General features: G+C 46.9%; 1 protein-coding gene across 3 annotated transcripts in view; it reads left to right on the forward strand.

Annotated features, from left to right (window-relative positions):
* The window catches only part of ptprt (protein tyrosine phosphatase receptor type T), a 588,177-nt gene that overhangs the window by 483,938 nt on the left and 81,806 nt on the right, over nt 1–22,433 (forward strand). For all 3 annotated transcript variants that reach the window (XM_033041307.1, XM_033041304.1, XM_033041305.1), the window contains 2 exons: nt 6,000–6,106; nt 9,399–9,434. In XM_033041307.1, coding sequence (XP_032897198.1) covers nt 6,000–6,106; nt 9,399–9,434 — 143 coding nt within the window. The remainder of the gene's footprint in view (nt 1–5,999; nt 6,107–9,398; nt 9,435–22,433) is intronic.

Genomic DNA, 22,433 nt, shown 5'->3' on the forward strand with positions numbered 1-22,433 from the left:
GGGACATGATCATTTACACATTGCCATGCCTTTCATCGACTATCTTCCCTCTACAATGAGCCTGTGCCAGTGGTTACTGTGGTAGATGTAAGTTTTCAGTTTAGTTTATTGTCACGTGTACCGAGGTACAGTGAAAAGCTTTTTGTTGCATTCTAACCAGTCAGCAGCGAGACAACAAATGATTACAATCGAGCCGTCCACAGTGTACAGATACAGGATAAAGGGAATCATGTAAATAACGTTTAGTAAATAAGTAAGTAAGTAAGTTTATTGGCCAAGTATTCACATACAAGGAATTTGCCTTGGTGCTCCGCCCACAAGTAACAACATGACATACAGTGACAGTTACGAATTACTCAGAAAACACTAAACATTAATAATAATAAAACATTAATGATAAAAACACCATTGATCAAGCATGTCAACCGACAAAATACCAGTTCAAAGTACAAGATAAAGTCCAGTAAAGTCCGATCAAAGATCAGCCTTCCTGAGAGTGAATCCACAGCAAGCAACTGGCCCTGATGTAGTCCCTGATGTACACTCCTCCCCCTTCTGTCGTGGGGTAGACTGACTCGCCTTCTCACCCACCCCACCCCCAATCTTTGCACATCTCCAATCCTTTCCACTCCTCACTTTAATTTCATGTATCTTGTGTTTTATGACTGTGGGCCTCCTGGGATAAATAAATAAAGTTCTATCTTTCCGTATCGCATGTCCTCATGACCTATACAAGGCAGGCTTCTGAACAGACCTTCCATCAGCTTAGAGTGCCGTCTGATTCATCTCTACCCCATTGCGGACATTTGAGACCTCAACGGTAGAACAGGCGGAGGTCGATGGCTGACCTTAGTGGAGCGTCACAACGGCTGGGAAGGCGGATGAAGGCTGCAGCAGAAAAGGGTCTCCGGTCGTCTTGGACTCCATGCCACTGGATCCTGACCCAGATCTGTCAAGGACCGTGGGGTGGCTGTCTGTGCACCAGTCTCCCCACATTAAACAAAGTCACGCACAGGTGTCCTCCATGAGAGGACACTCATACTCGTGTGGAGTGACCATCGATGTTGATGATTGCGGATATTTGCAACTGGTGCACTACAATGCTGAGAACTATATTCTGCACTCTGAGTCTTCCTCTTTGCTCCACCTATCGTATTGGAGTTTGATTTGATTGCATTTATATATAGTATTACCTAATCTGACGAGACAGTATGCAAAACAAAGCTGTTCACTGTACCTCGGTGCATGTGACAATATTAAACCTAAACACATGCGTGATTCCCAGCTCCTATCTACCTCATTGGAGACCCGTGGACTATCTCTGATCAGACTTTACTGGCTTTAACCTCACAGTGAACATTATTTACGTTATTCCCTTTAGGTGGAATTCTCTGCCACAGAAGGACGAGAGGGAATCTTATAGGAACATATATATTTCTTAAGGGATTGGACAGGCTAGATGCAGGAAACATGTTCCCGATGTTGGGGGAGTCCAGAACCAGGGGTCACAGTTTAAGAATAAGGGCTTGGCCATTTAGGACTGAGATGAGGAAAAATCTTTTCACCCAGAGAGTTGTGAATCTGTGGAATTCTCTGCCACAGAAGGCAGCGGAGGCCAGTTGACTGGATGTTTTCAAGAGAGGGTTAGATATAGCTCTTAGGGCTAACAGAATCAAGGGATATGGGAAGAAAGCAGGAACGGGGTACTGATTTTGGATGATCAGCCGTGTTCATATTGAATGGCGGTGCTGGCTCAAAAAGGGCCAAATGGCCTACTCCTGCACCTATTTTCTATGTTTCTATATCATGTATCTGTATACTGTGGACGGCTCACCATATTATCTTTACGTTGACTGGTTAGCACGCAACAAAAGCTTTTCACTGTACCTCGGGACATGTGACAATAAACTAAACTAACACTGTCTGTCACAGTCAACGGGTTGCTGCATCTGTTCCAAACCATGGCATGACATCCATGGAAGCTAAAGGAATGGGTGCTGACAGCAGGTTGGTGGCAGATAGTCTATCGTCAAAGGCAGAATTCGTGAGACACTACTCTCAAGTCAATGCCTCTCCCAGCACGAGATCCAGTATGAAGACAGTATCCCGAAAGCGGACTGGAATACAAAAACATTTGGAATACTGTGAACAAATTTGGGCCCCATATCCGAGGAAGGATGTGCTGGCTCTGGAGAGGGTCCAGAGGAGGTTTACAAGAATGATCCCAGGAATGAGTGGGTTAGCGTACGATGAGCGTTTGACGGCACTGGGCCTGTACTCGCTGGAGTTTAGAAGGATGAGGGGACCCCTCACTGAAACTTACAGAATAATGAAAGGCTTGGATAAAGTGGATGTGGAGAGGATGTTTCCACTGGTGGGAGAGTCTAGGACCAGAGGTCATAGCCTCAAAATTAAAGGACGCTCTTTTAGAAAGGAGGTGAGGAGGAATCACTTTAGTCAGAGGGTGGTGAATCTGTGGAACTCATTGCCACAGAGGGCTGTGGAGGCCAAGTCAGTGGATATTTTTAAGACAGAGATAGACAAATTCTTGATTAGAATGGGTGTCAGGGGTTATGGGCAGAAGGCAGGAAAATGGGATTAGGAGGCAGAGATCAGACAAGATTGAATGGCGGCGTTGACTTGATGGGCTGAATGGCCTAATTCTACTCCCCATAACTTGTTTAAACGTCAGCAAAGTGATGGCACCCTTAATGCTGGCAATGTTAATCAGAAAGGGATATTGTAAACAGCAAGTTAATGTAGATTCATGCAGATGTTACTATGGCCCAGGATGCCAAAATACTGTATATGGCATTTTATTTTGATTGCAACTTAAGTCAAAATATCCTACATTACTAATGTCCATTCTTGATGTAAAACCCTGTGCAATACTAAGGTTCTCCAATGCCCTCCGCAGTAGAGCTGTTGCCTCCCAGCCCCAGAGACCCAGGTTCAATCCTGACCTCGGTTGCTGCCTGTGTGGAGTTTGCACGTTCTCCCTGTGACCACTTTGGTTTCCTCCGGGTGCTCCGCTTACTTCCCACATCCCAAAGATGTGTAGGCTTGTAGGTTAATTGGCCGTCCGTAAATTCCCCCTAGTTTGTAGGGGAAAGTGAATAACATAGAATTAGTGAGAAGGGGCGACTTATATGGGACTCGGTGAGCCGAAGGATCTGTTTCCTTAACTGTATCGTTTTTTAAAAAGTGGCATTTTAGGGGAAAAAAAGTGAACTGCTACAGGTGACATCAAATGAAATCACTTTTGGCAAGATCAAATTTAATGATTTATTTTTCCCTCTCCATCAATGTCGAGAACCCATCCACTCCTTAGTTTCTAATTAGTGGTGACGTTTCTCAAAGCATGAGCAGAGCTTCTATGAATCAACCTCGTTCACAGTCAAAGTGACATGGAATCAGTCTTTGTGAAACCTGTCGTGGTACCTTCCCAAAATACCCAATGGATGGCCACCCCCACAACTCTCTCAGTCACACCACACTGCTAGTTCATAGGATCGCAAGTGATAGGAGCAGAATTAGGCCATTCGGCCCATCAAGTTTACTCTGCCATTCAATCGTGGCTGATTTTTCTCTCCCTCCTAACCCCAGTCACCCCTCTGACTCCTACACTCTAAGAAGGAAGTCCCAACCTATCCAATAACTCAAGCCCAGGTGAATCTCTCCTGCACCCTTTCCAACATCAGCCATGAAGTGTCTGCCTTGAAAAATTGACACCATTAGGGAATGGTGAACATTTTACCTGTTTTTGATAAGTTTGGAACAGAAAACATATTACAAAGGTGCTGACCTCAATCCTACAGCAGTACGCAGCAAATAGGAAGTGGCTGGCTCAGCAATGCAAGCAGAGAGCGAGAAGATAAACGAGTGTCTGTACAGAGGCCGACACCGTGCCACCAACAGTACTGGCTTCCCAGCTGTCCCCAGTGTAATGAATAAGCCAAGGTAATGGCAGCCCTCATACATCAGCAGTGAGGATGGAAATGAGCCCTTAAGGTCACAGAGTCATACAATGTGGAAACAGGCCCTTCAGCCCAACTTGCCCACACCGACCAACAATGTCCCATCTACACTAGTCCCACCTGCCTCATATGTGGATAGAATGGAGCGGCTGGGCTTGTACACTCTGGAATTTAGAATGATGAGAGGGTATCTTATTGAAACATATAAGATTATTAAAGGATTGGACATGCTAGAGGCAGGAAACATGTTCCCGATGTTGGGGGAGTCCAGAACCAGGGGCCACACAGTTTAAGAATAAGGGGTAGGCCATTTAGAACGGAGATGAGGAAAAAACGTTTTCACCCAGAGAGTTGTGAATCTGTGGAATTCTCTGCCACAGAAGGCAGTGGAGTCCAATTCTCTGGACGCTTTCAAGAGAGAGTTAGATAGATCTCTTAGAGCTAACAGAATCAAGGGATATGGGGAGAAAGCACGAACGGGGTACTGATTTTGGATGATCAGCCATGATCATATTGAATGGCGGTGCTGGCTCGAAGGGCCGAATGGCCCACTCCTGCACCTATTGTCTATTGTCATTTGCCCATACCCCTCTAAACCTGTCATGTCCATGTACGGTTCTAAATGTTTCTTAAACATTGCGATAATACCTGCCTCAACTACCTCCTTTGGCAGCTCATTCCATTCGCCCACCACCCTTTGTGTAAAAAGGTCACCCCTCAGGTTCCTATTAAAATTTCCCCCTTCACCTCGGGTTCATGAAGCCCATGCTCTGCGCGTTTACTCTCTCTAATCCTCTTATGGTTTTGTACGCCCCTATAAGATCACTCCTCATCCTTCTGGGCTCCAAGGAACAGAGTCCCAGCCTGCTCTACCTCTCCCTGTAACTCAGGCCTCGAGTCCTGGCAGCATCCTTGCAAATCTTCTCTGAACCCTTTCCAGCTTGACAACATCTTTCCTATAACACGGTGCCCAGAACCGAACTCAATACTCTAAATGCGGCCTCACCAACACCTTATACAACTGCAGCGTGACCCCTACAATGTCTACACTCAATACCCTGACTGATGAGGGCCAATGTGCCAAAACCATGGGACCATCTGCGGAATAGTTTGCAGAATTTTCTGACAGTTGAAAGTCTTAAAAATGTAAACCTGCGGAGATTTAAAATTTTTCCATAAGTCAGTGTGAAAATATTTAACGCTCTATTTTGGCCAAATACAGATAAAGTCTTGCTGAAAGAATTCATGATCCCAGAACCATCCATTCCTGCGCTCCAAGGAATAAAGTCCTAGTCTGCTCAACCTCTCCCTGTAGCTCGGGCCCTCTAGTCCTGGCAACATCCTCGTAAACCTTCTCTGCGCCCTTTCCAGCTGAACAGCATCTTTCCCATAAGATGGTGCCCAGGACTGAAGACAATACTCTAAATGTGGCCTCACCAACGTCAACTTGGGAATGGGAATGGGAGCTGAAACAGTAGCCAACTGGGAGATCCAGCAGGCTTTGAAAAACCAAGGAGAGTTACTCCAGCACTAAGTTTTCCCGCTGGATGCATGTGTTTCAATTGCTGGTTTGCAAAAGACAAAATCAGCTTTAGAGAAGCTCTTTCATGCACTGACAGTTCTTCTTGTTAACATAATTCTTGTGATCAACAAACGTGATTTGATAAGGAAGGTAGACAAAAATGCTGGAGAAACTCAGCGAGCGAGGCAGCATCTATGGAGCGAAGGAATAGGTGACGTTTCAGGTCGAGACCCTTCTTCAGATTTGATAAGGAACTTGTTCCTCCTTATCAAATCGGGATGCCATGAGCTAGGGGGAGAAGGCAGGAAAGTGGGATTGGGAGGCAGAGATCAGCCATGGTTGAATGGCAGAGTGGACTCGATGGGCCGAATGGCCAAAGTCTACTATCGCTTGTGAAATGGTGAAGGCAGCAAGAAGAGTTGAATGGAACTAGCCAGGTCTGTGAACTTGTTTGATAACACTGATTTCAAAGTCTTCATTCCTGCCTGCGTTCCCCACAGGAAACTTGCCAAGAAACAGAAGGAGACGCAGAGCGGCACACAGCGCGAAATGGAGTCGGTGGTGACGGCCACAGACAAAAGCTGCAGCAAGCAGAGAGACGAGACACGTACGTACTAACACCAACACTCCATCAGCATCACTCCACAAAGTACACAAGTTATAGGAGTAAGAATTAGGCCATTCGGCCCATCTAGTCCACTCCGCCATTCAATCGTGGCTGATCTCTGCTTCCTAACCCCATTCTCCTGCCTCTCCCCATACCCCTTGACACCCGTTCTAATCAAGAGTCTATCTCTGCCTTAAAAATATCCACTGACCTGGCCTCCACAGCCCTCTGTGGCAATGAGTTCCACAGATTCACCACCCTCTGACTGGACAAGCTAGAAAAGGACTGGACAAGCTAGATGCAGGAAAAATGTTCCCAATGTTGAGCGAGTCCAGAACCAGGGGCCACAGTCTTAGAATTAAGGGGAGGTCATTTAAGACTGAGGTGAGAAAAAACTTTTTCACCCAGAGAGTTGTGAATTTGTGGAATTCCCTGCCACAGAGGGCAGTGGAGGCCAAGTCACTGGATGGATTTAAGAGAGAGTTAGAAAGAGCTCTAGGGGCTAGTGGAATCAAGGGATATGGGGAGAAGGCAGGCACGGGTTATTGATTGGGGACGATCAGCCATGATCACAATGAATGGCGGTGCTGGCTCGAAGGGCCGAATGGCCTCCTCCTGCACCTATTTTCTATGTCTATGTCTAAAGAAGTTCCTCCTCACCTCCTTTCTAAAAGAGTGCCCTTTAAATCTGAGACTATGACCTCTGTTCCTGGACTCTCCCACCAGTGGAAACATCCTCCCCACATCCACTCTATCTATGCCTTTCATTATTCTATACGTTTCAATGCCTTCACAGGCATTTGATGCCCCTCTCTCAATGGGGACTGCCGAGAAGATTTTGATTTGGCAACTTTGACACAACCTAATTTTCATTTAATAAAATAAATCACAAGGCGATAATCCAAACTGTATTTTAATTTCTAAATCATTTTCCTTTGGTCTGTACACAGAAACCAAGCCTTCTTTTATAAAACGTGGGAATGAGATTAGTTTCTATAATTCTGCCATAGGGATTTAAAAAACAGCTTCATGTTAAGAAAAATATAGCCTAATTTATTTTGATGCTAATTTTATCTCAGCTGTGTCCCAACAGGCAAGATATTCAGCTCTAATATAAACTCCCTGTGGGATTTGGGCAAATATATGTTGGATTTGTAACTTCCTTGAAATGAGTAACCTTGTTTAGATTTGCTGCCAATTTGGTTGTTTTTGGGAAGCTATTTCCGATCCTGGCTGGGACAACTAAATGTGAACTGCTGTTTAAGTTATTTTATTGTTTAGCACAAGGCTTCTGACTATGAGCAAAACATATACCACAGGAACAATACAGGCCCTTCGGCCCACAATCCCCGTTCGAGTTTTACTGTAACTTAATTGATACACGTGACAATAAACAGACCTTTCAACCGTTGAATCTTTGAATCTGATGCCAACACAAACTCTTAGATCATATGATCATGTGATAGGAGAAAAATCAGGCCATTCAGCCCATCAGGTCTACTCCGCCATTCAATCATGGCTGATCTATCTCTCCGAACCACATTCTCCTGCCTTCTCCCCATAACCTCTGACACCCGTACTAATTAAGAATCTATCTATCTCTGCCTGAAAAATATCCATTGACTTGGCCTCCATAGCTTTCCGTGGCAAAGCATTCCACAGATTCACCACCCTCTGACAAGAAATTCCTCCTCATCTCCTTCCTAAAGGAACATTTTTTTAATTCTGAGGCTGTGACCTCTAGTCCTAGACTCTCCCACTAGTGGAAACATCCTCTCCACGTCCGCTCTATGTAAACCAGGGGTGTCAAATCCGCGGCCGGATACGGCCCACGGGATGACTTCCCGATGCCATAGCGGGCTGCAGCTGTCCGCGGTGCCGGATCGACTGCGTTCGCTCGTGCGCGGCGTGATCCGGCGCGCATGACGTCGCATGTTGCCCGTGACCTAAAGTGAGTTAAAATGATGACGTATTGACGCGCGGTGTTTTTCAAGTGTTGCAATCTTTTGGCGACACTGATATGACGCCGCAGTCGACGAAAACATCGGCAAGTTGGACAGGCCCTTTAAGAGACTTTTTAGTGGTGGGTTTGTGAAGCAGAGGTTGTTGGAAATACCCATCAATGTTGTTAAAGTCAAAAAGGAACGAGCAGTAAAAGTGTAGGAAGGAACTTCAGATGCTGGTTGAAACTGAAGATAGACACAGAATGCTGGAGTAACTCAGCGGGGTCAGGCAGCGTATCTGGAGAAAAGGAATTGGTGATGTTTCGGGGTCGAGACCCTTCTTCAGACTGAGAGTCAGGGGAAAGTGAAAGAAGAGAGATAGACGGTGATATGGAGAGATATGGAACAAATGAATGAAAGATATGCAGAAAGTTACGATGATCAAGGAGACAGGCCATTGTTAGCTGTGGACTTGGTGAAGACGAGTTACAGGCAGGTTAGCGGAGGTAGGTGAGGCAGGTGGTAGAAAGACATTTAATAGACACCTGCACAGGTACATGGATAGGAATGCTTTAAAGGGGCATGGATGAAATAGGGCAGATAGGACTAGCATAGATGGGGCATCATGGTCAGCATGGACGTGTTGGGCTGAAGGGCCTGTTTCTGTTCTGTGTGACTGGATGACTAAATTCTCCATGCATTATCTATGAGGCTGGCACTTGCCCTCACTAATGTCTCCCTTTCATCTCCCTACAGTAGCTCCCACAGGCCATTCCCATCGACAACCCTGATGCCTGATGGTGGCTCCTTGCTGCTAAAGTCCCTTCAACTCTGTTTAGTCTTAGTTAGAGATACAGCACGGAAACAGGCCCTTCGGCCCACCGAGCCCGCGCTGACCAGCGATCCCCGCACATTAGCACCATCCTACACCCACTAGGGACAATATTTATGTTCACCAAGCCTATTAACCAACAAAGCTGCACGTCTTTGGAGTGTGGGAGGAAACCAAAGATCTCGGAGAAAACCCACGCAGGTCACGGGGAGAACGTGCAAACTCCATACAGACAGTACCCGGGGTCGGGATGGAACCCGGGTCTCCGGCGCTACATTCGCTGTAAGGCAGCAACTCTACCGCTGCGCCACTGTGACCGATCAGACAAATCTCTGATGATCAGACGCTCTATAAGGCAACACAAAAAGGAATAACATCATTTTTTAAACGATCAAACCAAACATTTTCACTTTACAGGAGCATTTAAATGATAGAAATTAATTTAAAGAAAATATTAAGATTAAAGCAATTAAAATAATGTCTTCTTCCTCTGTTCTGGGTTTTCAATGGAATACAGTGGCAGCAGAACAGCTGACTCCCAGTGCCGTATTGGGTAAGATAATATTTCATTACTGAATCCTTCTTGTTTAATTGTATCCTAAATACAACTGATAATGATTGTGGTAAATATCTAGCGAGCATAGTCACTGAAATACATCTCAGAGGCAAGGTACTGACTGGTGAACTATAACGGAATGTGTAGGAAGGACCTGTAGATGCTGGTTTACCCCGAAGATCAGCAAAGAAAACTGCAGCATGTTATGTAAATTTATCTTACCTCTTTTGTCAGTGTGAATGTTTGTTATGGTGTCCACTCAAAATCTATTTGGTTGCATTTTTAATATTTATCATTCTAACAATCACACTGAAGATAAAAAAAGGGGGAACACTTTGAATGATCAAGCATTACTGATTCATTCCCCAGTAAGAGTGGCAAAGAGAAAATGAAAGCGGTGTTTGTGAACAGGACGCAGGGAGCGGGCACTCGCTTTACTCTTGACTCCTGAATTTGATAGGGGCTGTCCCACTTAGGCGATTATTTCGGCGACTTGCCGGCCAGAAAAAGGTACGGCTCTCTGGGCGACTACTCACGACCATACAGGCGTCACGTGTCGACATGTCACGGGTTGACTCCTGTATGGTCGTGACTATTCGTGCCTTTTTCTGGTCACCGCTGGATTTTCAACACGTTGAAAATTTTCGGCAACCTGCTGCGAATATGACGTGTGCTGGCAAGTCGCCGAAAGAAATCGCATAAGTGGGACAGGCCCTTAATTGACAGAGATATAGCAGGGAAACAGGCCATTCAGCCCTCCATGTCCACGCTGACCATCGATCCCACTTTCTCATCCACCCCCTACACACTAGGGGCAATTTACAGCGGGCCGATTAACCTACAAACGCACATGTCTTTGGGATCTCAGGACTGAAGCATAGTGAACTCTTTGAATCACTTCCCTCTAGAAGGCGACTCCGGACTGTCAAAGCTGCCACAGCCAGACATAAAAACAGCTTTTTTTCCACGAGTAGTAGCTCTACTCAATAACCAAACATCTGTAGCCCCCTTTTGCTCTGGTATTTTATTTAATTCACATGTTTAATCAATAATGTTTTATTATTAATGTTTAATGTTTTATGTGTCATTCCTAACTGCGACTGTATGTCATTGTCACTTGCATGCGGAGCACCAAGGCAAATTCCTTGTATGTGAATACTTGGCCAATAAATTCATTCATTCATGTGGGAAGAAACCGGTGCACCCGGAGGGAACTCAGGGCGAACATGCAAACTCCACACAGACAACAGCCAAGATCAGGATTAAACCTGGGTCTCGGGCGCTGTGAGGCAAGCGGCTCTACCAGCTGCACCTCCGTGCTGCGCTCAATTGCATTACTGCCGACTGAAGCATGGTGAACTTGTAACTGGAGAATGTCGATAGTAGTGCATTGTTCCTCTTCCATGGTTGATCTTTTGCTTTGCATTTAGATGCCATCTGCAGCGATTAAAACATCTTGCCTACTGATGCCCAGTGGCATGGTGGCAAAACCTGCCGCTGCCTCACAGCCCCAGAGACCGGGGGTTCGATCCTGACCACGGGTGCTGTCTGTGTGAAGTTTGCACGTTCTCCCTGTGAGTGAGTGGGTTTCCTCCGGGTGCTCCGGTTTCCTCCCACATCCCAAAGTCGTGCGGCTTTGTAGGTTAAGCAGCCCTCTGTAAATTGTCCCCAGTGTGCAGGCTGGATCAATAAACTAAACTCATTCCTGCTCTTGGTGGAAGTGGATTTGGTTTGACAGATATTCCTGCCGTGGTTTTCATCTGCTGTCTTCTCACTGAGTGTTCTCATGTGTCCTCTTTCCTTCATCCTGATTGAAGTCAGTCTCCAATATGTCTTCAGTGTCTCAACAATAACAACCAAGGCACAGCTGTGCGGGAGGCTATTAGGAACAATCACCCGGAGGCAGTCATTGGTTGCAGGAGACAATAGCCAGACTCTGAGCCGTTGTTAATCCGTTCCGTCATTGCATTCAGGGCGAGAGCGTGACTGTACTTCCAACATCCTCTCCTTGTGCGTAGTTTCAGTTTAGTTTAGTTTCCAGACACCTGGAGTATTGTGTGCAGTTTTGGTCTCCTGATTTGAGGGAGGACATTCTTGCTATTGAGGGAGTGCAGCGTAGGTTCACCAGGTGACCTCTCCCTGTAGCTGAAATACTCAGGCAGCGTTCCTCTGCCCCCTCTCCAAAGCCTCCACTTCTTTCCTATAATGGGAGCGACCATTAACTGCACGCAATATTCCAAACTGCACACAAGGTTAATTCCCGGGATGGCGGGACTGTCATATGCTGAGGGAACGAAGTGGCTGGGCTTGTACACTCTGGAGTTTAGAAGGATGAGAGGGAATCTTATTGAAACATGTAAGATTATTAAAGGCTTGGACACGCTAGAGGCAGGAAACATGTTCCCGATGTTGGGGGAGTCCAGAACCAGGGGCCACCGTTTAAGAATAAGGGGTAAGCCATTTAGAATGGAGACGAGGAAACACTTTTTCTCACAGAGAGTGGTGAGTTTGTGGAATTCTCTGCCTCAGACGGCGGTGGAGGCCGGTTCTCTGGATACATTCAAGAGAGAGCGAGATAGGGCTCTTAAAGATAGCGGAGTGGGGGGATATGGGGAGAAGGCAGGAACGGGGTACTGATTGTGGATGATCAGCCATGATCACATTGAATGGCGGTGCTGGCTCGAAGGGCCGAATGGCCTACTCCCGCACCTATTGTCTATTGAGATGCAGCGTGGAGATCAGGCCTGACAGATTTGATTGAGTTTTTTTGAAGTGGTGATTTGTGAAGAGGATTGACAAAGGTGGATGTCGTCTACATGGACTACAGCAAGGTCTTCGACATGGTGCCACATGTTATGCATGTGTGGAAAATTAAATCACATGGGATCCAGGTAGATGTTGCCAACTTTCTCACTCCCAAATATGGGACAAAAGATCAAAATAAGGGACAAATTCCCGACGGCAATTCGTTGACCGACTCGGCCATGGCTGGGTGGATGATGAGTTGGCCCGGGTGCTGGACTGCACGCAAAGCCCAGCCGGCGGGCCAGCTGAGGAGTTTTGGCCCGGGCCTCACGTCCCATCCGGCACCTCATTCAACTCATGAACCGATGATCGGCCATGAGAAGGAGGGGTGGTGGTGGTGTCGGCAGTAAGCGAAGGCCCGAAGGTCGGACAGCTGGCCGGGCTGCCGACAGACCGACGTGGGCACGGGCGAGGCGCTGCTGCTGCTGCTGCACTCCATGGGCTGCACTACCTCTGGACGGGCGATGCGGGGCTGGACGTGGCGCTCCAACCCGACTGTCCCCTCGACCCGAGTAGTAGCGGTCAAATACGGGCAAGGGCGGTCCTGTACGGGACAAACCAATTTATCCCAATATACGGGATGTCCCGGCTAATACGGGACAGTTGGCAACAGTAGATCCAGGGTGAGGTCACCAATCAGATCCACAATTGGTTGTTAGGGGATTAATGGACTGAGTGTGTGCTAGTGGATTACGTTGTTTAGATCAGAGTCCACTGACTAGTGTTGTGACACCAGGATCGATGCTGGGCTCTCTGCTGTTTGTCATCGACTGTATATGAATGATTTGGATGACAATTCTGTTAACATGCTGAGTAAGTTTGCAGACGACACCAGAATTGGTGGTATACTGGACAGTGAGGAGGGTTATCTAGGATTACAGTGGGATGTATAAGAAGGAACTGCAGATGCTGATTTAAACGGAAGATAGATACAAAATACTGGAGTAACTCAGCGGGACAGGCAGCATCTCTGGAGAGAAGGAATGGCTGGCGTTTCTGGTCGAGACCCTTCTTCAAACATCAGCCATTCCTGGATACAAACCCTTCCGTCTTGCAGCTTCAGAGAGTGAGTAGCTTCTCTCTCCGGTATTCCAGTCCATATTTATCCCCCAGCCAGGATGTTCCGATCACTGTCGCAACTTTGTGCAAGCTTGATGTCTGCACAATGGCTGCAGCGATTGAAAGATACAGCGTTGAAACAGGCCCTTCGGCCCACCGAGTCCATGCCGACCACCAATCACCCGTTCACACTAGTTCTATGTTGTCCCACTTTCTCATCCACTCCCCGCACACTAGGGGCAATTTACAGAAGGCCAATTAACCTACGTCTTGGAAACCGGAGCACAGGGTGGAAGCCCACGCGGTCACGAGGAGCACGTGCAAACTCCCCGTAGACAGTGCCCGAGGTCGGGATTGAACCCTGGTCTCTGGCGCTGTAAGGCAGCGGCTCAACCAGCTGTGCCACTGTGCCATCCTATCTCTGGTGGTCACCATATCATCAGATCGCTCCCCTTCACAAGTATCTCCCAGACGGTGGAGTATTTTGGGGCGCACTAATGTTGTGTTTTTGGGGCAGCACGGTGGCGCAGTGGTAGAGTTGCTGCCTCACAGCACCAGAGTCACGGGTTCCATCCTGGCCTCCGGTGCTGTCCGTGTGGAGTTTGCACGTTCTCTCTGTGACCACGTGGGTTTTCTCCGGGTGCTCCGGTTCCCTCCCACACTCCAAAGACGTGCAGGTTTGCAGGTTAATTGACTTGACCATAAATTGCAAATCGGTCGGAAGAAACGTCCCAACCCAAAACCTGGGTTGCCTGCCCTTTATTATTCCCCACCCGTCAAAAGTTGCAGGAAGACCTGAGAGAATGTGGGAGGAAACCGGAGATCTCGGAGAACACCCACGCAGGTCACGGGGAGAACGTACAAACTCCGTACAGACAGCGCCCGTAGTCGGGATGGAACCCGGGTCTCCGGCGTTGCATTCGCCGCAAGGCAGCAACTCTACCGCTGCGCCACGGTGACCAACCTAATGAGGAGATTATATGTGTACCCGGCAAGAGGTCACGCAGCTGTCTAGGGGCTGAGCAGGTTAACGCTGCTTCCCAAGCAGTACTAATTCTCTGATGAGTCCATCACAGGCCATGATTTAAGGCAGCCAGCCCGCTGTTCCCACTGCTGCTTTGCAGTGTTAGCACTCCATCTGCCAGAGAGAGTAATGCCCAGCTGACAACATTATCACCATCATGCAGGAAATGCACCAGCTTCCACAGCCGCATACATGAGTAAAGAAACATAATAATATATTCACAGAAATTATATTCCCAGTTTAACTGTTGTGTTTGATGCGACATTTACACATTATTAAAATGACAAAGAATATACTCTGGCCAATACATTCAGAACGTATGTTGGTACAACAATGCTTATTTATCAACTTAGTGTAATCCTTGGTCCTAGAAACATAGGCAATAGGTTCAGGAGTAGGCCATTCAGCCCTTCCATCCAGCACCGCCATTCATGGCTGATCATCCAGAATCAGTTCCTGCTTTTTCCCCATATCCCTTGATTCCGTTAACCCTAAGAGCTAAATCTAACTCTCTCTTGAATACATCCAGTGACTTGGCCTCCACTGCCTTCTGTGGCAGAGAATTCCACCGATTCTCAACTCTCGGGGTGAAAAAGTTTGTCCTCATCTCAGTCCTAAATGGCCCACCACTTATTCTTAAACTGTGACCCCTGGTTCTGGACTCTCTCAACATCGGGAACATTTTTCCTGCATCTAGCCTGTCCAATCCTTTAAGAATTTTACATGTTTCTATAAGATTCCCTCTCATCCTTCTAAGTTCCAGTGAATCCAAGCCCAGTCGACCCATTCTTTTATCATATGTCAGTCCTGCCATCCCGGGGATTAACCTGGTGAACCTACGCTGCACTCCCTCAATAGCAAGAATGTCCTTCCACAACCTCAGAGGTCAAAACTGCCCACAATTATATGATGTTCTATATGAAAACAGAATAGTAAAAATATTGCAAAATCTATTCGGTATCTTTCAAGTTATACCCGACTTATTTTATTTCCCAAATTAATAGGATCGTCATCTCCTGAGAATTAGTTTTAACACTTATAATAATTAATGTGGAAATTAATGGAGTATTGCCAAGGGCACTGATCATTTGCAAATCATTTCATATTAGGGCATGATTATTGCCTTAATAAAAGTGTTTTGAAAATTTTGATCTTAAAAATGATTTACATTTGTCCTTGTCCAATTGGTTTGATGTAAATCTTTATCATCGTTCCTTTCACAGATGCGCTGATTTGTGAAATAAAGACGATGCAATAATAGAAAAAAAATTATGCTTAAATAGATAATTTGTCATTCAATTAAATTGACATCAGTAGACGACTAAACTACTCTTAAAATACAGAAGTCCCATTAAACCAGTGTGGGAGAAATTATGTCAACCAGTGTAAAATTATGTGAAGTAGTTCGCTGTGGGCGGCACGCTGGCGCAGCGGTAGAGTTGCCGCCTTACAGCGAATGCAGCGCCGGAGACCCGGGTTCAATCCCGACTACGGGCACTGTCTGTACGGAGTTTGTACGTTCTCCCCGTGACCTGCCTGGGTTTTCTCCGAGATCTTCGGTTCCCTCCCACACTCCAAAGACGTACAGGTTTGTAGGTTAATTGGCTTGGTGCATGTGTAAATTGTCCCTAGTGGGTGTAGGGTAGTGCTAATGTGCGAATATCGCTGGTCGGCGCGGACTCGGTGGGCCGAAGGACCAGTTTCCGCACTGTATCTCTAATCTAAACTAGTTAGAATGCCCCATATATCCACTATAATACCAGAGCAGCTTCCTGACCTCGGATGCTGTCTGTGTGGAGTTTGCATATTCTCTCTTTGGCTGTGTAGGTTCCCTTTTTTAAAAATCAAAAATAATTTATTCAATTAATAAACAAAATAATATTTAGAAACAAAAACCGTGATAACGCCCACTGTGATAAAAACAAAATCATCAAATTATCTAAGACACTAAATTTTCAAAGACTCCCCCCGCGGTGCCCAGTGGTCCCGGAAATCCGCCAGGGTGCCCGTGGATAGCGCAACACCACCAGGGCACGGACGTAACCCCAGCAGCTGGCTCGGGCAGAGCCCCCTTCCGCCTGGCGCGGTGACTCGCGGATGGCCAGCTTGGCCAGGCCCAGGAGCGACCCAACCAGGACATCTTCAGCCCCAAACCCTCTCCCCTATGCACAGGGTGTCCAAAGATGAGGGTGGTGGGTGTGAAGTGCAGCCAGAAGGCAAGGAGCAGCCCCTTTAGATATTGGAACCTCACACACTCCACGTCACCCATTCCTTCTCTCCAGAGATGCTGCCTGACTCGCTGAGTTACTCCAGCACTTTGTGTCTACCTTCGATTTAAACCAGCATCTGCAGTTCTTTCCTACACCATATATTCAGTCCATACTATATATTATATGGTATAACATAACATATAGGAAATAATATACCATATATGCATAACATGGAATAATATAACTCAAGCCCGCAAGCCCAGGTAATGTCATCAGTATTAAAAATTATTTAATTGTGGGCAGTTCAAGGTGAACTGTGTGTGATGAGTTCAGCCATGACAGCATTCAGCTCATTTCTGCAGCTGAGCGGGAGATTACCTGACACTTCCAGTGAACTGCGTTCATCTGTTAGAAAGATGGATTTACATGGCAGTTGAATGAATGAATGAATAAGTTTATTGGCCAAGTATTCACATACAAGGAATTTGCCTTGGTGCTCCGCCCGCAAGTGACAACGACAGGAATGACACTAAACATAAGTAAAACATTAAACATTAATAATAAAACATTATTGATTAAGTTTGTGAATTAAATAAAATACCAGAGCAAAAGGAGGCTACAGATTTTTGGTTATTGAGTAGAGCTATTGACTAGTGTGATTGTTCCTTTAAATGAATGGAGTTTTACAATTGGTGTAGATAATTCCCCTTCTTCCAGCAATGTTTTAAATTGCTGTGTAAAACTTGCGGCAACATTAATCCATGGAAGCGGCAATCTTCGTTCCTCACTGATTCACACCGCAGTCTCCTGTGGGTCATTCACATCTCACAGCTCCAGATAATTCCAGTCATTGTTCTTTGCTGCCTCTGTCCGTGATCTCCTCCATGTAAGGGAGGTGAGAGGCTGCACACGCGGAGAAGGCAATCATCTCCCCAGCTTCCTCCGCTGTCACCGCGCGTGTTGGCCAGGAAATAAATAACTGACGTTGGAAAACATTGTTGGTCCAAGGTGAATTAATCTGCCCTTGTCCATCCATATGCGGAGATGGCCAGTGCAAGGCTTCTGACAGCTAGGCCTGGCCAAGCTGGCTATCCGCCAGTCACGGTGCCAGGCGGAACAGGGCTTTGCCTGAGCCATGTGCTGCCCCTTTACCGGGGTTGTATAGTAGTTATTAAAATATCTGTAACATCGTTGTTTAATGATTTTGTAACGGTGGTGGGGTTTTGGTTTTTTAGTTTTTGTATCGTGTTGCAATTGAATAAATTATTTTTTATACAAAAAAAAAGTTTCTCACAACAGGAAGGGAGCCAGTCGGCAGACACCGCACTCTCCAGCCAAAGGCTCTCGGGCAGAGTGGAGGACATGAGTCAGGACGCCATGCTGCAGCTCTATAGGACTTTGCTTGGGCAGCATCTGGAGCATAGCAAGCAGTCCTGCCCGTCCCATTACAGGAAGGATGTGGAGGCTTTGTACAGGATGCAGAAGAATGCTAGATACAAAACGCTGGAGTAACTCAGCGGGACAGGCAGCATCTCTGGAGAGAAGGAATGGGTGATGTTTCGGGTCAAAACCCTTCTTCAGATATGAGTCTGAACAAGGGTCTTGACCAGAAACGTCACCCATTCCTTCTCTCCAGAGACAGCTCTGCCTGTCCCGCTGAGTTACTCCAGCTTCATGTCTCCATGTCTATCATCAGTTTAAACCAGCATCTGCAGTTCCTTCCTACACAAGTATCAGAATGCTGCCTGGATTAGAGATATTATCTGCAAGAGACAGTTGCACCAACTAGGATGGTTCTCTCTGGAGCAACAGAGGCTGAGGGGATACAGCATAGTGTATGAGAGTTAAGAGAGGCAGAGATATGGTAGACAGTCAGAACCTTTTTCCCAGGATGGAAATATCAAATAATAGCTTCAAGGTGAGAGGAACACAGATTAAATGAGATGTGTGGGGTCAGTTTTTTACACAGAGGGTGGTAGGTGCCTGGAACGCGCTGCCATGGGTGGTGGTGGAGGCAGATATGATCAGTGTGGTTTAAGAGGCTTTTAGATAGGCACATGGATATGAATCACGAGCAGGTAGAGGAGGTGAGTTTAACCTGGCATCATGTTGGGCACGGACATTGTGGGCTGAATGGCCTCTTCCTGTGCTGTACTATAGCTTAGTTTAGAGATACAGCCCAGAAACAAGCCCTTTTGGCTCCCCGAGTCCGCGCCGACCAGCGATCCCCGCACACCCCCGCCATCTTGAAATAACGCCTTGTGGAAAACCACCCCCAGTCGCTCCGCACGTCTTGCTCCCAACTACCCCATGGTGTTTGGGCTGGGATCGGCTTGGCCAGGAAGGATTCAATAAGTTTAAGTAAATGCAGATTTTTGTTCCATGTCTCTCCATTGCTGAGGTATTTCAATCCTGTTGCCATGGGAATGGGCAAAGAGTTCCCCAGCAATGTATTGATGCCCAAACCCAACATATTTGTATCATTCCTCACCTCTGGAAAGACTCTGCTCAAGACTGCAAGAGATTGCAGAGAGCTGCAGATGTGGCCCAGTCCATCACCCAGGCCACACTCCCCACCATTGTAGATGTGGCCCAGTCCATCACCCAGGCCACACTCCCCACCATTGTAGATGTGGCCCAGTCCATCACCCAGGCCACACTCCCCACCATTGTAGATGTGGCCCAGTCCATCACCCAGGCCACACTCCCCACCATTGTAGATGTGGCCCAGTCCATCGCACAGACCACACTCCCTACCATTGTAGATGTGGCCCAGTCCATCGCACAGACCACACTCCCCACCATTGATTCCATCTACACTTCACCCTGCCTCGGGAAAGCAGCCTACATGATGAAGGGACATGTGTCTTCAGTCTGAAAAAGGGTCACAACACATGTCAGAGGTTATGGGGAGATGGCAGGAGAATGGTGCTAGGAGGGAGAGATAGATCAGCCATGATTGAATGGCGGAGTAGACTTGATGGGCCGAATGGCCTAATTCTACTCCTATCACTTATGACCAAATAAGACACGAAAGGTCACCTATCTCCACAGATGCTGCCTGACCCGCTGAGTTACTCCAGCATATTGAGTCCTCAACATAATGAAGGACCATTTTCACCCTGGTCAGGCCATCTTCTCCCTTCTCCCATCGGGCAAAAGATACAAAAACACCTAGCACCAGACTCAGCAACAACTTCTGGCCCACTGAATTTCACTCTCTCCCCTAAGCTAGGGTGAGTCCCGATCTAGACACAAAATTGTGGAGTGACTCAGCGGGACAGGCAGCATCTCTGGGGAGAAGGAATGGGTGATGTTTCGGGTCGAGATCCTTCTTCAGACGCAGTTCAGATCTTCCAACCTACCTCATTGTGCACTTTGCACTTTTTTTCTCCAACTATGACGTTCTAATGTTATCAGGCAATATTCTGCAGCCTCTTCTTGTTGCAAGACCTGTAGTACATGTGTAAGCCTTGATTGTACCCATGTAGAGCATGATTTGACTTGACAGATAGCATGCTAACAAACCTTTTCACTGCATGTTGGTATATGCGACAATAGTAAATCAATTCTTCACGGCTCAGTGAGATAATGATCAGGCCTGTTCCCCAGGTCTTAAAACCTCCCCCGCCCCTTCGATTTAAATGCCAGTTAACTAATGTCGCAACATATTCCACGCCTGGGTAATGCTGCACTCCGAGGGAGTGAGATGCATCATTATTTATACATGTGTCCATGCCCAGATATCATCTCCCATTGCAATGGGAATTGGCACCACGCTCGCTTGCAAGTGCTGTTCTACTTCACCGCCTTTCAATTATTCTCATCATGAAGTGAATTAGAAACTGCTGGAAACACACACAATGTGAATTAGTTAACATTGACACGGCAATAATGTTATTGACTAGAAATATCTCGCTATACGTCGACTCCGGTGATACTTTGTCCATTGTTTTTTAAACACGCGTACCGTGGGGAAAAATGGACGGCAAGTTTTAAATATCTTCCAAAGAAGAACTTAGGTTTAAGGTGAGGGGAGCCTGAGGGGCAAGATCTTTCTTACACAAAGGGTGGTGGGTGATGGAATGAGCTGCCGGAGGAGGAGGTAGTTGAGGCAAGGCAAGTCAAGAGAGTTTATTGGCATGTGTCCCAGATAGGACAATGGAATTCTTGCTATCTGCAGATCAACAGAATATTGTAAGCATAACAGTTCAATGTGTCTATATAGCATGGACCATATATATACACATAAATAAACAGATAAAGTCCAATAGGCTGTTATAGTTCAGAGTTTGTTTGATGTTGTGTTTAATAGCCTGATGCTGTGGGGAAGTAGCTGTTCCTGAACCTGGATGTACCAGATTTCAGGCTTCTGTACCTTCTACCTGATGGCAACGGAGAGATGAGTGTGTGGCCAGGATGGTGTGGGTCTTTGATGATGCTGGCAGCCTTTTTGAGGCAGCGACTGCGATAGATCCCCTCGATGGTGGGGAGGTCAGAGCCGATGATGGACTGGGCAGTGGTCACAACTTTCTGCAATCTTTCCTGCTCCTGTACACTCAGGTTGCCGGACCAAGCCACGATGCAACTGGTCAGCATGCTCTCTACTGTGCACCTGTAGAAGCTCGAGAGAGTCCTCCTTGACAAACCGACTCTCCGTAATCTTCTCAAGAAGTAGAGGCGCTGATGTGCTTTCTTTATAATCGCATCAGCGTGCTGGGACCTGGAAAGATGTTCGGAAATGTGCACGCCCAGGAATTTGAAGTTCTTGACCCTTTCCACCATCGTTGATATAAACGGGATTGTGGGTCTCTATCCTACCCCTACCAAAGTCCACAATCAGTTCCTTGGTTTTGCTGGTGTTGAGAGCCAGGTTATTGTGCTGGCACCATTTGGTCAATCGGTCGATCTCACTTCTATACTCTGACTCGTCACCATCAGTGATTCGTCCCACAACAGTGGTGTCGTCAGCGAACAGTCGTCAGCGATGGAGTTCGCACTATGACCGGCTACGCAGTCATGAGTATAGAGTGAGTACAGCAGGGGTCTGAGCTCGCAGCCTTGAGGTGCTCCCGTGCTGATTGTTATCGAGAATGATACATTTCCACCATTACGGACAGACTGTGGTCTGTGGATGAGGAATCGAGAAAAGTCGAGGATCCAATTGCAGAGGGATGAGCAGAGACCCAGATCTGAGAGCTTGGTAACCAGCTTGGAGGGGATGATTGTATTAAATGCCGAACTGTAGTCAATGAATAACAGCGGAGTGGTGAGCCAGTGAGATCGCATCCACCGTTGATCTGTTGTGGCGGTAAGCGAACTGCGGTGGGTCGAGGTTTTTGTCGAGGTAGGAGTTGATATGCACCATAATCAACCTCTCAAAGCACTTCATCACCACAGACTTTAGTGCCACTGGTTGAGGCACGTCACCTTACTCTTCTTGGGCACTGGTATTATTGATGCCCTTTTAAAGCAGGTGGGAACCTCAGATCTCAGAAGTGAGAGGTTGAAAATGTCCGTAAAAACTCCAGCCAGTTGGTCCACACAGGTTTTTAGAACACGACCAGGTATACCATCAGGTCCAGGCGCTTTCCGAGGGTTCTTCTGATGTCGGCCTCTGTGACTGTGACTGAAAAACCATCACGGCGAATGAGAGCTCGGGAAGACACATCAGTGTTCTCCCTATCAAAGCGTGTGTAAAACGCATTGAGCTCGTCAGGGAGCGATGCATCGCTGACAATTGAGCTGCCTCCTGATTTCGTCTTGTAGGAGGTGATGGCATTCAAGCCCGGCCACAACGTTTAAGAAACATTTAGACAGGTACGTGGACAGGACAGGTTGCGAGGGAAATGGGCCAAACCACAGGCAGATGGTGTAGATGGGCATGTTGGTCGGCAT

Source organism: Amblyraja radiata, chromosome 23 (assembly GCF_010909765.2).
Source record: "Amblyraja radiata isolate CabotCenter1 chromosome 23, sAmbRad1.1.pri, whole genome shotgun sequence".
NCBI lineage: Eukaryota > Metazoa > Chordata > Chondrichthyes > Rajiformes > Rajidae > Amblyraja > Amblyraja radiata.